The sequence below is a fragment of the Ixodes scapularis genome, unplaced genomic scaffold (genome assembly GCF_016920785.2).
Source record: "Ixodes scapularis isolate PalLabHiFi unplaced genomic scaffold, ASM1692078v2 PGA_scaffold10__122_contigs__length_95168666, whole genome shotgun sequence".
Classification (NCBI taxonomy): domain Eukaryota; kingdom Metazoa; phylum Arthropoda; class Arachnida; order Ixodida; family Ixodidae; genus Ixodes; species Ixodes scapularis.
In genome coordinates this window covers 64,116,817-64,128,243 of record NW_024609836.1, presented here as the reverse complement: position 1 = coordinate 64,128,243, position 11,427 = coordinate 64,116,817, and the positions used below count along the sequence as shown (strand labels likewise).

General features: G+C 48.9%; 1 protein-coding gene across 1 annotated transcript; it reads right to left on the bottom strand.

Annotated features, from left to right (window-relative positions):
* Positions 1-1,825: 1,825 nt before the first annotated feature.
* LOC120839548 lies at positions 1,826-3,282 on the bottom strand. The gene is made up of 2 exons (XM_042288579.1): positions 2,806-3,282; positions 1,826-2,488 (listed from the first exon to the last, which is right to left on the bottom strand). The coding sequence occupies exons 1-2, from the start codon at positions 3,280-3,282 to the stop codon at positions 1,826-1,828; spliced, it is 1,140 nt and encodes a 379-aa protein (XP_042144513.1).
* Between the last annotated feature and the right edge of the window lie 8,145 nt (positions 3,283-11,427).

The window sequence follows — 11,427 nt, the reverse complement described above, 5'->3', positions numbered from 1 at the left end:
GGCAACAGGCGCGGAAGCGGGTTCGATTTGTTTGTCGCCATGCCAGCCCACTGTGTTGCGCTTGGTTGCACGAATTATTTCTACGGCAAAGAGAACACACCTCTCTTAATGGACGGCGCACACGTCGCTCGCACAAGACCGAGCTCCTTGTCTGCGGTGTCGAGGTTGAGCATGACGTTCTGAACGTATCCCTCTTCCTTGAACGCCCAAACACGATGTGCCTGACTGACTGTATGTATGACCGAGTTCAGGCAGCTCCAAACGCTATCACTTGAGATGCTACAGGGCGACACGTCCGACACCCACCCCGTGGCCCGAAACGGGAACGCGACACTGTCATCTTCCATCATTTCGAAGCACCGGCAAATGGAGAAGAGGAAGCACGGAGGACAGCTTGCGTGCACGAGCTCCAAGGCAAACCAAAACCATGCAGCACGAGTTGTTTTCCAACCACCTTCTAGCCTCGCACCCAAGTTTCCGGCGTTGCGCGATAGGTGGCGCGCACTTTTTTGCGAATCGTCAATTCCAGTCTTCTGTTCACAACCCACAACACTGCCATCATGATGTCGCTGACACGCAGAAATACAGAACCACGTTGAACCCCGGTTGGCACTCGGCACGGGACAACAGAACCGAACTCAGCACGGAAGGCACCCAGGCAGCTGGCAGGAAAACCTGTCTGCCTTGGACGCAATTCCTGCAATTTCCATAACGTCGAAAACGTCGAAACAGTTCCTTGTGGTTCCGCTGCTGTAGTTCCGCGTGTGTCCCGCAAATCGGAGACGGCCGTCTTACCCAGTGTATGTAGCGCTGCTGGCACTGCTCCGGAACTTCGCTGTTTCTAGCGGCTTCGTTGGCTCGTTTGGTAAAATTAGTGGTAAAAACGTCAATGCAACCGAAATGTTCTGCACGTTTGGACTAGAAGACGGAATTACAGGCGGCCTTCTTAGAGTGCACCCTCCAGTGTCCACCTACCGCCAGTAAAAGGAAATGGAACAGTGGCAGCGCCGCAGATGTGCGTGAGGTGACGAAGGCGACGCGATGCGTTGTCTTCGTCACCTCGAACAGCAGAACGGATGTCATGCTCATAATCGTCAAAGATGTCACCGATGTCAGAGAGCGCAAGATGATAAATGTGAGAACCGTGTTGGAGAAGATTGTGGCCGTGCCGGAGGCGACTTGAAGTAAGAGCCCGACCATGAAGACAGGTAAAAGAAAAACGAAAGAAGACGAAAATACAATTTGAGTTGAAAGTCAGCGCGACGTGAGTGACCGTTTTTCTGGTGTGAGTGTGAGTGTGAGTGTGAGGGTGAGTGAGTTTACTTTAGCGCTTCTCCTACAACATGAAGACAGGTTTGCGGCCAAGGCTGTCCCCGAAGCACCCGATCACGCTCCCGGCGTCGGCTCCTCCGCGGTATACGAGCGAATGGAGCAAAAGGAGCCGGTGTCTGTGGCAAACCAGGTCCCACTCGCTAGCGATGAACTTCCCCGAGGTCGCCAGGGGTGCTATGTTACGCTTTTTGCACTCCCAGGAGACTTGGAAGAAGGAAGTGACGTCAACGACTAGGGCAACCGCAGATTGGATGTTGACAGAAGAAAACAATATAATAATAATAATAATAATGATAATAATAATAATAATAATATCTTTATTCAACCCTGGAGGGTTGCGGCACCACAAAAAGGCCATTGGCCCATACCTGAGGCCTGTGGTGCCGCACTACTACATATTGTGAAAAAGAAACAAATAGATAAATAAATAAAAATAAAAATAAAATATAAAAATAAATAAATAAATAAATAAATAAATAAACACCATGGAAGATCACTGCTGAAGGAAGTCCGATGCCTCCTTGCACCAGGCTTTAAGGTCCTCCTTCTCCTGGGGTGGACAGTCGGTCAGCGTCTTTGGCAGCGAGCGCCAGAGGGTTACACACTTCACCAAGACAGAGTTCTGGTGACGCACAGTGCGACCGAACAGTGGTTGTAGCCCACCATATCTAGTAAGGCGCAAGCTTTTAACCAGCGGGAGCTCCTGATCTTTTGGGAGGAGGCTGTCAGCAAGGAGCCGGAGTGACGCAACCTGCCGGCGAAGTGCTAGGGGGTTCCACCCCACCATCCTCAGAAGTTCTTGCGTGGACAGGTCGCGGTAATGTGGCAGTCCAGGGGAAGCCTGGAACCGCAAGACTGTGTAGGCGGCACGCCGTTGCACACTCTCGAGGGACGCTTTCAGTGAATTCTGGTAAGGGTCCCAAACTGAGGCACAGTACTCGAGTTGTGGGAGCACTAGAGCAGTGTACAGGTCCCGCAATGCACTGGGGCCAGCTCCTCGGGTGACTCGACGCACAAATCCGAGCATCCGGCGGGCTTTTGAGGTAACCTCCCCAATGTGCGGCGAAAAGGTTAATTTTGAATCAACTGTCACACCAAGAAGTCTTGCACGGTTAGTGGGGGGAGTTCCTCTCCGTTCAGCTGGAAACTGTGCTGTCTGGTGTTATGGCTTCTTGATGTGGTAATGAGGGTTGATGAGCATTTGTTAATGTTCAGGGGGAGCTTGTTTGCCACAGACCAATCATGGATGGTGTTGAGGTCGTCCTGAAGTTGCTGATACTGGAAGGGGTTCTGTACTGGGTGCATAATTGTCAAATCATCTGCATACAAAAGGGATGTGCACTGCAGGGAAGACGTCACATCGTTGATAAAAATGCTGAACAAGGTCGGCCCAAGAATCAACATCCAATCTGCATTTGCTGCGTTGTTGACGTCACTTCCTTCTCCCTAGTCTCCTAGGAGTTCAAAACTTGCAACATAGCCCCCCTGGTCGTAGTCCCACTCATTGCAGAAGACCACGGTCCGGTTCTCCGTGGCATTTCCCGCGTCCAGTAGAGGCTCGTAGCGGGTGCATTTGCTGAACGTGCCGTCCGGTTCCACGGGGATACACTGGTTCTTCCAGACGACGGTCTGGATGGAAGGAAGCTCCGGTGGTGGTCTGCACCAGTGTTCCACGGGCCGTGCGAATACCACGGCGGCGAAACCGTTGCTTACTGCGATGAAGATGGAAAGCGTTGCGCACAGCAGTGCCAGCCGTTGGAAAGTGCAGTGTCCGAAAACAAGCGCTGTGTCCAATGGGGCAGTCGGGGCGCTGGCGGTGCGGTCTCGGGTCAGAAGAAAGGAGACCTTCATGTTGCGATGCGTCTGGGCTACGGTGTAGTCTGGGCAAAGCGTACAATCGAATAAGTAACACGCGATCTGAAACTGCTCGCGACGCTCGTTCCCTGGCATGCTTCTGGCGCTCGAGCTCTACTTCAGAGCCAGTTAGAGCCGCTACTATGGTGCCTGGATCGCGTCTTCGACTGGTGTGTTTAGCGTCCTATCTCGCCCATACATCAAAAGTGGTCCAGATGTGGCAACAAATGACGCGAGTGTCATGCTGTTGCCTGTCGCGATCCTGGCGGTTGGCCGTAGAAGTGCTAGCGAAAAGCACGAGCGAACGCGAGTGTCGCTGTCGTCATGGCGTCCCAACTCCGGCTGCTGTAGCTTCCGTGAACTGTCACAGTGGAAAGCGACCTGCAGCAGAACCGGCATCTGCTACATACACCACAACTGATGGGACACCGCCAGGGTCGCGACCGGCGACAGCATGACACTTTTATGACGTCATCAGGCGGAAATCGAAGGACCACTGTTTTGGCCACGGTAAACACACCAGTCGGAGACGCGTTCCAGGCACCATACCGCTACTATGTCGGTTGCAAGCTAAGAAAAAACCGGAAATGCCTCTCAGACGAAAATGTAATCCTACGCCGAGAAACGCCAGCCAATTGTTTTCATGACGTCACGATTCCGTGGACCAATCGCGATCCTTTTGAAAAAAAAAAAAAAAGCTCAACATGGCTGCTGGCCTTAGCAACGCGACGCTAGTTTCTCGTGACAATTATTCTGCTTTTTTGCACCGTGTTTTACGTGCCCGAGGTTACGCCACGAAAAGCAACCGGCTGACAGTTTTGCAGACCTCGTTGACTGTCAAGTCTGGCTCGGTATGTCGCGTCCGAACGTAAGCGTTCAGGATCAGCTCCCGCTGGCCGCTGTTCAAAACCCGACCTCGCTTGTGCTTCTTGAAGAACCACTTTGGTGTCACCGGTAAGGCTGCACCAGGCTGTTTCGTCCAAGAAGATTCAAGGGAATCGCTTTCCGATGTCACCTCAGTAAGATCCATGACGGAAGACTTAGGTCTGTTCGATTTGGCCAGAACGTTCTGAACTACCGGGTGAAACAAGGAGACGGTAAGCTCCTTAAATCGACCGGAAAATTCGGTTTCTTAACCTATCGCGCTACGACTTTGTGCAACGTCGCCCACAGATGGTGCATTTTTTTTTTTTTTTGTAAAATTTGCAAAGAGCGAACTTACCTGAGGAAAAAGTAAAGAAAGAAAAAGGCTTAGCTCCTATGGAAACGCAGCGACGCCACCGGTCTGCAATGGACCTTTTCCTAGGGTGCCTACATGTCTGTCTGTCTCAAAGCAAAAGCGCGCGTGTGTATGAAGGCACTCTAGCTCCTATGGAAACGCAGCGACGCCACCGGTCTGCAATGGACCTTTTCCAAATACCGACGGCACCAGGCGGTGGCTGCACGAACTAAAAATCAAGGAAGTGACCTACCTGCGCTACCATCGATAATGGGAGCTACGTTACCAGTTGCTTCGCTCTCTGAGCAGCGTCGCGTGCCCAACGCAACGAGGTAGGCCTAGCGCGACTTTAAAGAGGGAAATCCGTAGCGTCCACCCAAACGTCGTGTTTTTCTTTCCGTCCACTTTCTTTTTTTGTGCAACACAATTATATATATGCTGCAATCACGTGTTCTACTCGTCGATTTACAGCCTCATTCCGAAATTCCTCAATTTTTTCGTGCCGACTTCCACCGCTTGGCATCTGGCGCTCGCGCGTGCGCAGAACGCTTCTCGGAAAAGGTCCATCAACACGGCGCCGTTTTGCACGGTAGACAAGAGATGGCGCAACGAACGCCGCCAACGTAAAGCCCCTTGATAAAGGCTTTTTTTACAAGTACCGCCAACCATTGTTGTGGAAACGCGCGAGACACGTGCCGCGAGCGCGTGCTCCGCCGCCATTCGCTTCCAAGGGCCGCTCATTTCAGTGCTGCACCGCCATTTGCTTCCAAGGGCCGCTCGAGACATGGGCCTCGTGCGCTCGCGCATTTGACGCTACTTGCAAGACACGTCAACACATCGAGGGGCTTTACGCCAACGAATGAGCATACGGCGCCGAGAGCCAGCGTTTTTAGCAGACGATCTTTTCGAATCAAAAGCGGCGCGCATTCCGCAAACGGCGACAGTTGCAGAAACAAAAACAGGCATGGTAACAACAAGCAACTGCAGTTCCTTGTCTGCTAAAAACGCCGGTTCTCGGCGTCGTCTGCTCGTTCGTTGGCAGCAGTTGGCATCGCGACCGCTTGCGCCATCTCTTGTCTACCGTGCGAAACGGCGCCGTGTTGATTGCAGACCGGTGGCGTCGCTGCGTTTCCATAGGAGCTAAGCCTTTTTCTTTCTTTACTTTTTCCTCAGGTAAGTTCGCTCTTTGCAAATTTTACGAAAAAAATGCACCATCTGTGGGCAACGCTGCACAAAGTCGTAGCGCGATAGGCAACGTTACTAAAACACTCAGTCGGAAAACTCGCCGTCGAAACCTGGGCCGCTAGCGTCCACCGAGACCGAGCTAAATGCGACAACAGCGCCACTCTTTATCGTTTGTCTGTACTGTGGTCAGCTTGAGCTTTTAAAAAGCATGTTTTTGCGTAAAAACAAACGAAAAAGACTCTTTTTGTATGAAATTTATTGGAGTTTAGTACAAAAAGAGGGGCGCGTTATGTTTTTAAAATCTTTAGACTGCAGGGTTTTGCGGCACAATTAATATTGTTTTTATACAACCATGCCTCAGCGGGGCTTTCAGGTAGCGCGTCCCGACCTAGGTGCATTTTAACCTCGATAATTCGACGCGGCGCGTCCGCCGGGGAGACGGGGGTGGCACCCCTGTAACCTCTTCCGCTGTATCTGTTCTTAAAGCCAAAATAGCGGTAACGTGCAGTTCCTCGAGTGGCCGCTGCGGGAGAAATGGTGGCGTTGTGTTCGTCATTAGCTCGGTGCTCGGAGACAGATTGGGGCCACTTTTTCAAAGCTATCTCTATGGGAGTTTCCCAACTGAGTGTTTTAGTAACGTTGGCGATAGGTTAAGAAACCGAATTTTCCGGTCCATTGAAAGAGCCTACCGTCTCCTTGTTTCACCCGGTAGTTCTGGCCGAGTTCAGACGAGTGCAGGAGTCGTGCAGCGACGGCGCAGAACCAGTGCAGCCGCCGCGCTAGGACTGGCGCTGTGATCGGCTTTCCGAGCGGAAGCGCAGAGTGTCGTCTGCATCTGCTGGCTCTTGTTTCTAAACGCCAAGTTGTATGCTACATTTATTTGTTCGTAGGTTGATGAGACAATTCGTGTTTCCTTAGTTTTAAAGTATAATAACGAAACCTTATCTGTGATTATTTTTTTATTCGCGTGTACTAAAAACGTTTTCTGCACGAAATGTGTTTCTGTCTGCATTTTTAACGGCCGTTCGGTTCCTCTCATTTCCATAAGCGTTCGTGTCCTTCACATTCATTTAGCAATAGTAGAATCATTCCTAGTCTCTCGAGTCTCGTATTTTTACGATATTTTCGCGGCATCGGGATGGTTTTGCGTCAGCAGTCACTGGCGGCAGCGCGCGGTCGATAGCGGTCACCTCGAAGACAAAGGCCTGACGATAGCGTTTTGGCCAATACAATTATCGACCGTAACTTTGGCGTCAAGCTAAAGCGTTTATGCTGATTCTCAAGAAACAACTGCATGGAACTACCAAGCCAATGCCGATTCTCGGCGTCGTTTTTCCCAAGCACATTAATGGGCGTCCAAGGCATCCGAGGGCCAATGGACTAAATCCCAGATTTCTGCAATGTATCGGAGTCGTCAGTACGTATCTAAGAGCAACTGAAGGCGGGGACTATCAAGAGTGCAATACCTTTCCCGTGTCGCTAAGGAAGAATATCAACATTGTGCATCCCCACATAGCATCAAAATCAAACAATTTACGTCATCCAGTATTTCAGCGTTTACCACAGGGAGCCAAACCTACACGAGCAGGTGCCTAAAACGCTTTCAGAATGTCATAATCAATCAAATTCCTTATGATCTCAATTCCGCGTCCACCGCAGGTACGTTATTATCATAATTGGGAGGAACTGCAACGTCCGTATCGACGTTATTGTTAAACATCGCAGACATCTGAGCAAGAGTTGCGAAAAATGACACCGCGAGCAGTGACGGGCGAGGACTGTCGTCAGCCATCGCCGTCTGCTCTTGTCGTCTGCTTCTGCACGGACGCTGAACTGACTCTGGAGCCGGTGCAAGATTTTTGAGGAACTGGGCATATACCTTGAACTGGGTCTGAACCATAGAGTTATTATAATGTACGCTAGAGGTTCAACTGGCGCTAGTGTCTATGCGACTTCCGTGACGCAAATTGAAGCAGACAGCAACCAGTCTACTTTTGCGGTGCTCCTGTGCATTCCTATGGGAAAACGCGCGTGCATTTTGTCTCTTCGCCGGAAAATAACATGGAACACTTTGGTTATTTCGGTCGTACCGAATAGTATGTGTCTTAATTAACATTGCAAAAGTGTGATTGCTTTAGTTAGCGCATTTTTCTTCATCAGTTAGCGATGTTTAACTTCGCTGCATTTCAGTCCCAAACGTGTGTTCCGCAGCATGTGTGTAAAAACAAGCGACGATTCAAAGCAAAATTACGTTCGAAACGAATATAGAGTGTGTTCAAGGCTCGCCAGCATTCCGGTGACGCTTGTATATTGATAATATGCCAGTCCTGTCACCATATGAAAATGATCCCGTCGTGCATGAGCGGATAAAAACCTTCAACGTAGAGAATAAAGTCCGTGGGATATGAAAAGTGTCTCTTCGTATGGCTTTCTCTGCCGGGCAGCTTTTATCGCGCAAATGTTCTCAAAGATGTCTAGCGCGCGGGTGATATTTTGAACGTAGAACACGCAGCTTCGCTCAGGACAGAAAGAATAAAGCGGTACTCACTTGTTTAAAATCGGAATAGATTACGTGGCCTTCAATTTATTTTGATCGTACATGCACTGCGAGTTACTGGTCCGGTGTTGCTGCGTAGTTCTTGCCGCCGCTCTTGATTTTCCAGATGTCCTTCGTTCGTTTGGCATGTATATCCCCCATGCTGGAAATCGCCGACGCCGCGTTCGCGCTAACAGTGTCCGACAGTGCACATAAATACACGTACGAAACCGTTTTATCACCGTTTTTAGTGCGATGAATTCGAGAGAAAAACACCGTAACTGACCAATTCTTTCGTCGGCCTGACTGAAAAATGTTCCAAACTACCTAGTACGTACGAATTATTTGGAATATTTGCTCTTATGATCGAGTGCAGGGAGAAAATCCACTCATTTTTCCTCATAGAAATGCATTACCGGAAGTCAATTTTCGACTGGTTGCTGCCTGCTTCAATTTGCGTCAGCACACTAGCGCCACTTGAACCTCTAGCGTACATTATAATAACTCTATGGTCTGAACTCGTTCAGAACTGGGATGAATCGAACGCGCCAGTACAGCGGCCGGGCAACTTCCGGTTGAATCGAATGCACCAGTTTCTGCACTGCTGAACTAGTTCAGCCAGTTCAGGCTTCCTTTCCTTTCAACCTTTCTCTCTCTCACTCTGAACCCTGAACTCTGAACTAGTTCAGCCAGTTCAGGCTACCTTTCCTTTCAACACTTCTCTCTCTCCCAGTTCAGGCGAATCGAATAGACCTAGAGAGCAGGGCGCGGTGGTGGTGTCGATGACTTGGGAGGGTGCCGATTTGTCAAAACCCGAAAAGTATAATTATTCTTGTTTTCTATTTATCCAACAAACTAAAGGCACACATTTCGTGCGCAAAGCCCACAAAAATAAGTAAATCATTAAATATTTATTATTTGCAGGAATTATTTGCAGTGCTTCGCTTCCAATCAATCGAAGGCGCTGGAAGGCGGTATGTTAGACAGTATCTTGAACAGAAAATGAATTGGGAAGACGGTACATTGAACATGACTTTCTTTCTTTTCTAAACAGCTATTTCGTTGACAAAAACGTATTCTAACTTATTTAAATGTCCTGAATGAATTAAATAAATATTTTAATAGTTTAAGACACGTTTCCTGGAGGAAGAAAAAGCAACGTTGCTAGCGAACTACTTTCTCGACGGCGGAGGCACTTCAGATGGGCGCAATGCGCTTGTGGGTGGAGAGTGAGGGAAGCACACGCGCCAGGTTATATCCGACATTGCTGACCTCTTGTTTCACCGACATACTGAGCCACTGAAACGGGCGTTGACGAGCCTCCATAAATACTAATGCTAGGAAGAAGGGCGCGGTACAATCTGTAATAGCAATAACCTTGCCTGTTATAGTAATGATGAAGTGAAGCAGACGGTATAAGACGAAACAAAGGCTGAACGTCGGTTATGGCGGCGCCCATGCAGACATGTTACGAAGCGTCTATATTGTTCGTGCTTATGTGATGCGACCGGCAGTGAATCTTTCTATTGATACAATGAAATAGAATATAAAATATTCTAGTTCACTCGATTGCGAGCATGGCTTCTCACTGGTTCCCCATGCATGCAAGCATGTGCAGCGTGTGCGTGAACGCAGCTTTGGCAAGTTTGTAATTGCATGCACTTGCCCGCACGAGCAGAGAAATGGCGGAGGTCAGAGGCAATTGTTTCTTAGCGACGAGATCTTTCGGTGGCGCCAGCTTGCGGGAGCACTCCTCTGACGTAGCGAATAGGATTCTAGCAGACAACGCGCCAAGTAGTCCCACAGTGTGGTTATGCTCGCTCGCTTGTGTGGTGGTGTACTGAGCTGGGTGCACTGATACACCTAAAGGTTTTCAAGGAAGAGGAGGATGCTCATTGTCGGTGTACAAGTACACTGACTGGGTAAAGGGCCGCCCACACTAGCGAGAAAACGCGCGTGGCACGCCGATCGCGGCAAGTAACAAAATGTCGCCGAAGCACAGTCAGCGCCACGAGCACGTGCAGAGACACGCCCTTTATCTTCCCGCTTAACCGATTTATCGGCGCGCCGGGCGCGTTTTCTCGCTAGTGTGGGCGGCCCTTAACAGAGGGTGCATCTTCCAGGAAAGGAGTGCATGTGCGCCCTCTACACCCGACTGCGCCCATGTTCTCTTAGAGTGTAAGAGCAAAAACCCTTACTAACTTGTGCGAACTAGACGGCTTGGAGCATTTTTAAGTCAGGCAGACAAAACGATTGGTCAGTTAAGGCGGTTTTCTTTCCAATGCATTGCATTGAAAACGGTACTAAAACCGCTTCGTACATGTATTTATGTGCACTATGGGAAACTGTTAGCGTGAATACGACGTCGGAGCTTTTCATTATGGGGTATTTACGTGTCAAACGAACGATAGAAATCTAAAAAACCAAGCAATGCGGCAAAGACTACACAATTACACAGGATAACTAACTCCCTGTGCAGGTACGATCAAATTAATTTGAGTGCCACGTAATAAAATCCTATTTTTAAAAAATACTGCTTTCTTCATTCTGCTCTGCGTGAAGATACTAGTTCTACGTTCAAAACATCACCCGCACGCACAGACTCTTTGAGAATTAGTGCCTCGTAAAAGCTGTTTGGCATAGAAAAAAAGAAAAAAACAGAGGAACCTTTGATAACCCATGTACTTTATTCATTAGCTTTCGAGTGCTTTTATCCGCTCATAAAGACGCAAGCTGTTGTGGTCATTTTCATATAGTAACAGGACTGGCTATTGGCAATATGCATATAAGCGTCACCGGAATGCTGGCGAACCTTGAACACATTCTACATTCCGTTCAATTGTTATTTTGCTTTGAAAATTGTCACTTGTATTTACACACTTGCTGTGAAAGAGATGTTTGGGCCTGAAACACAGCGAAGTTAAATATTGCTCGCTCATGAAGAAAGAGACGCTAACTAAAGCAATAACACTTTTACAGTGTTAATAAAGGTTCATAATGTTCAGTACGACCCAAATAACAAAAGTGATCCATGTTATTTTCCGACAAAGAGACAAAATGCACGCAAGTTTTCCCATATAGGAATACCCAGGAGCACCGCAAAAGTAGACCGGTTGCGGTCCGCTTCAACTTTCCTCCCGCAAGTCGCATAGACACTACCGCCAATGGAACATCTAGCGTACATTATAATAGCGTTCAGCGAGTTCAGGCGAATCGAACACACCTACTCACTTAAGTTTCAGCTGGTAGCATATTATCGCAGATTTTAACACAGATAGAGCGACGCGAAGATGCATTCGGG

Excerpts from the sequence above, each read along its gene's own strand:
- LOC120839548 (XM_042288579.1), bottom strand. The coding sequence starts at position 3,282 with ATGCCAGGGAACGAGCGTCGCGAGCAGTTTCAGATCGCGTGTTACTTA. Across the intron at positions 2,489-2,805 it reads ACGACCAGGGGGGCTATGTT|ACAGCACAGTTTCCAGCTGA; the intron begins GCAAGTTTTGAA and ends CCATAACACCAG.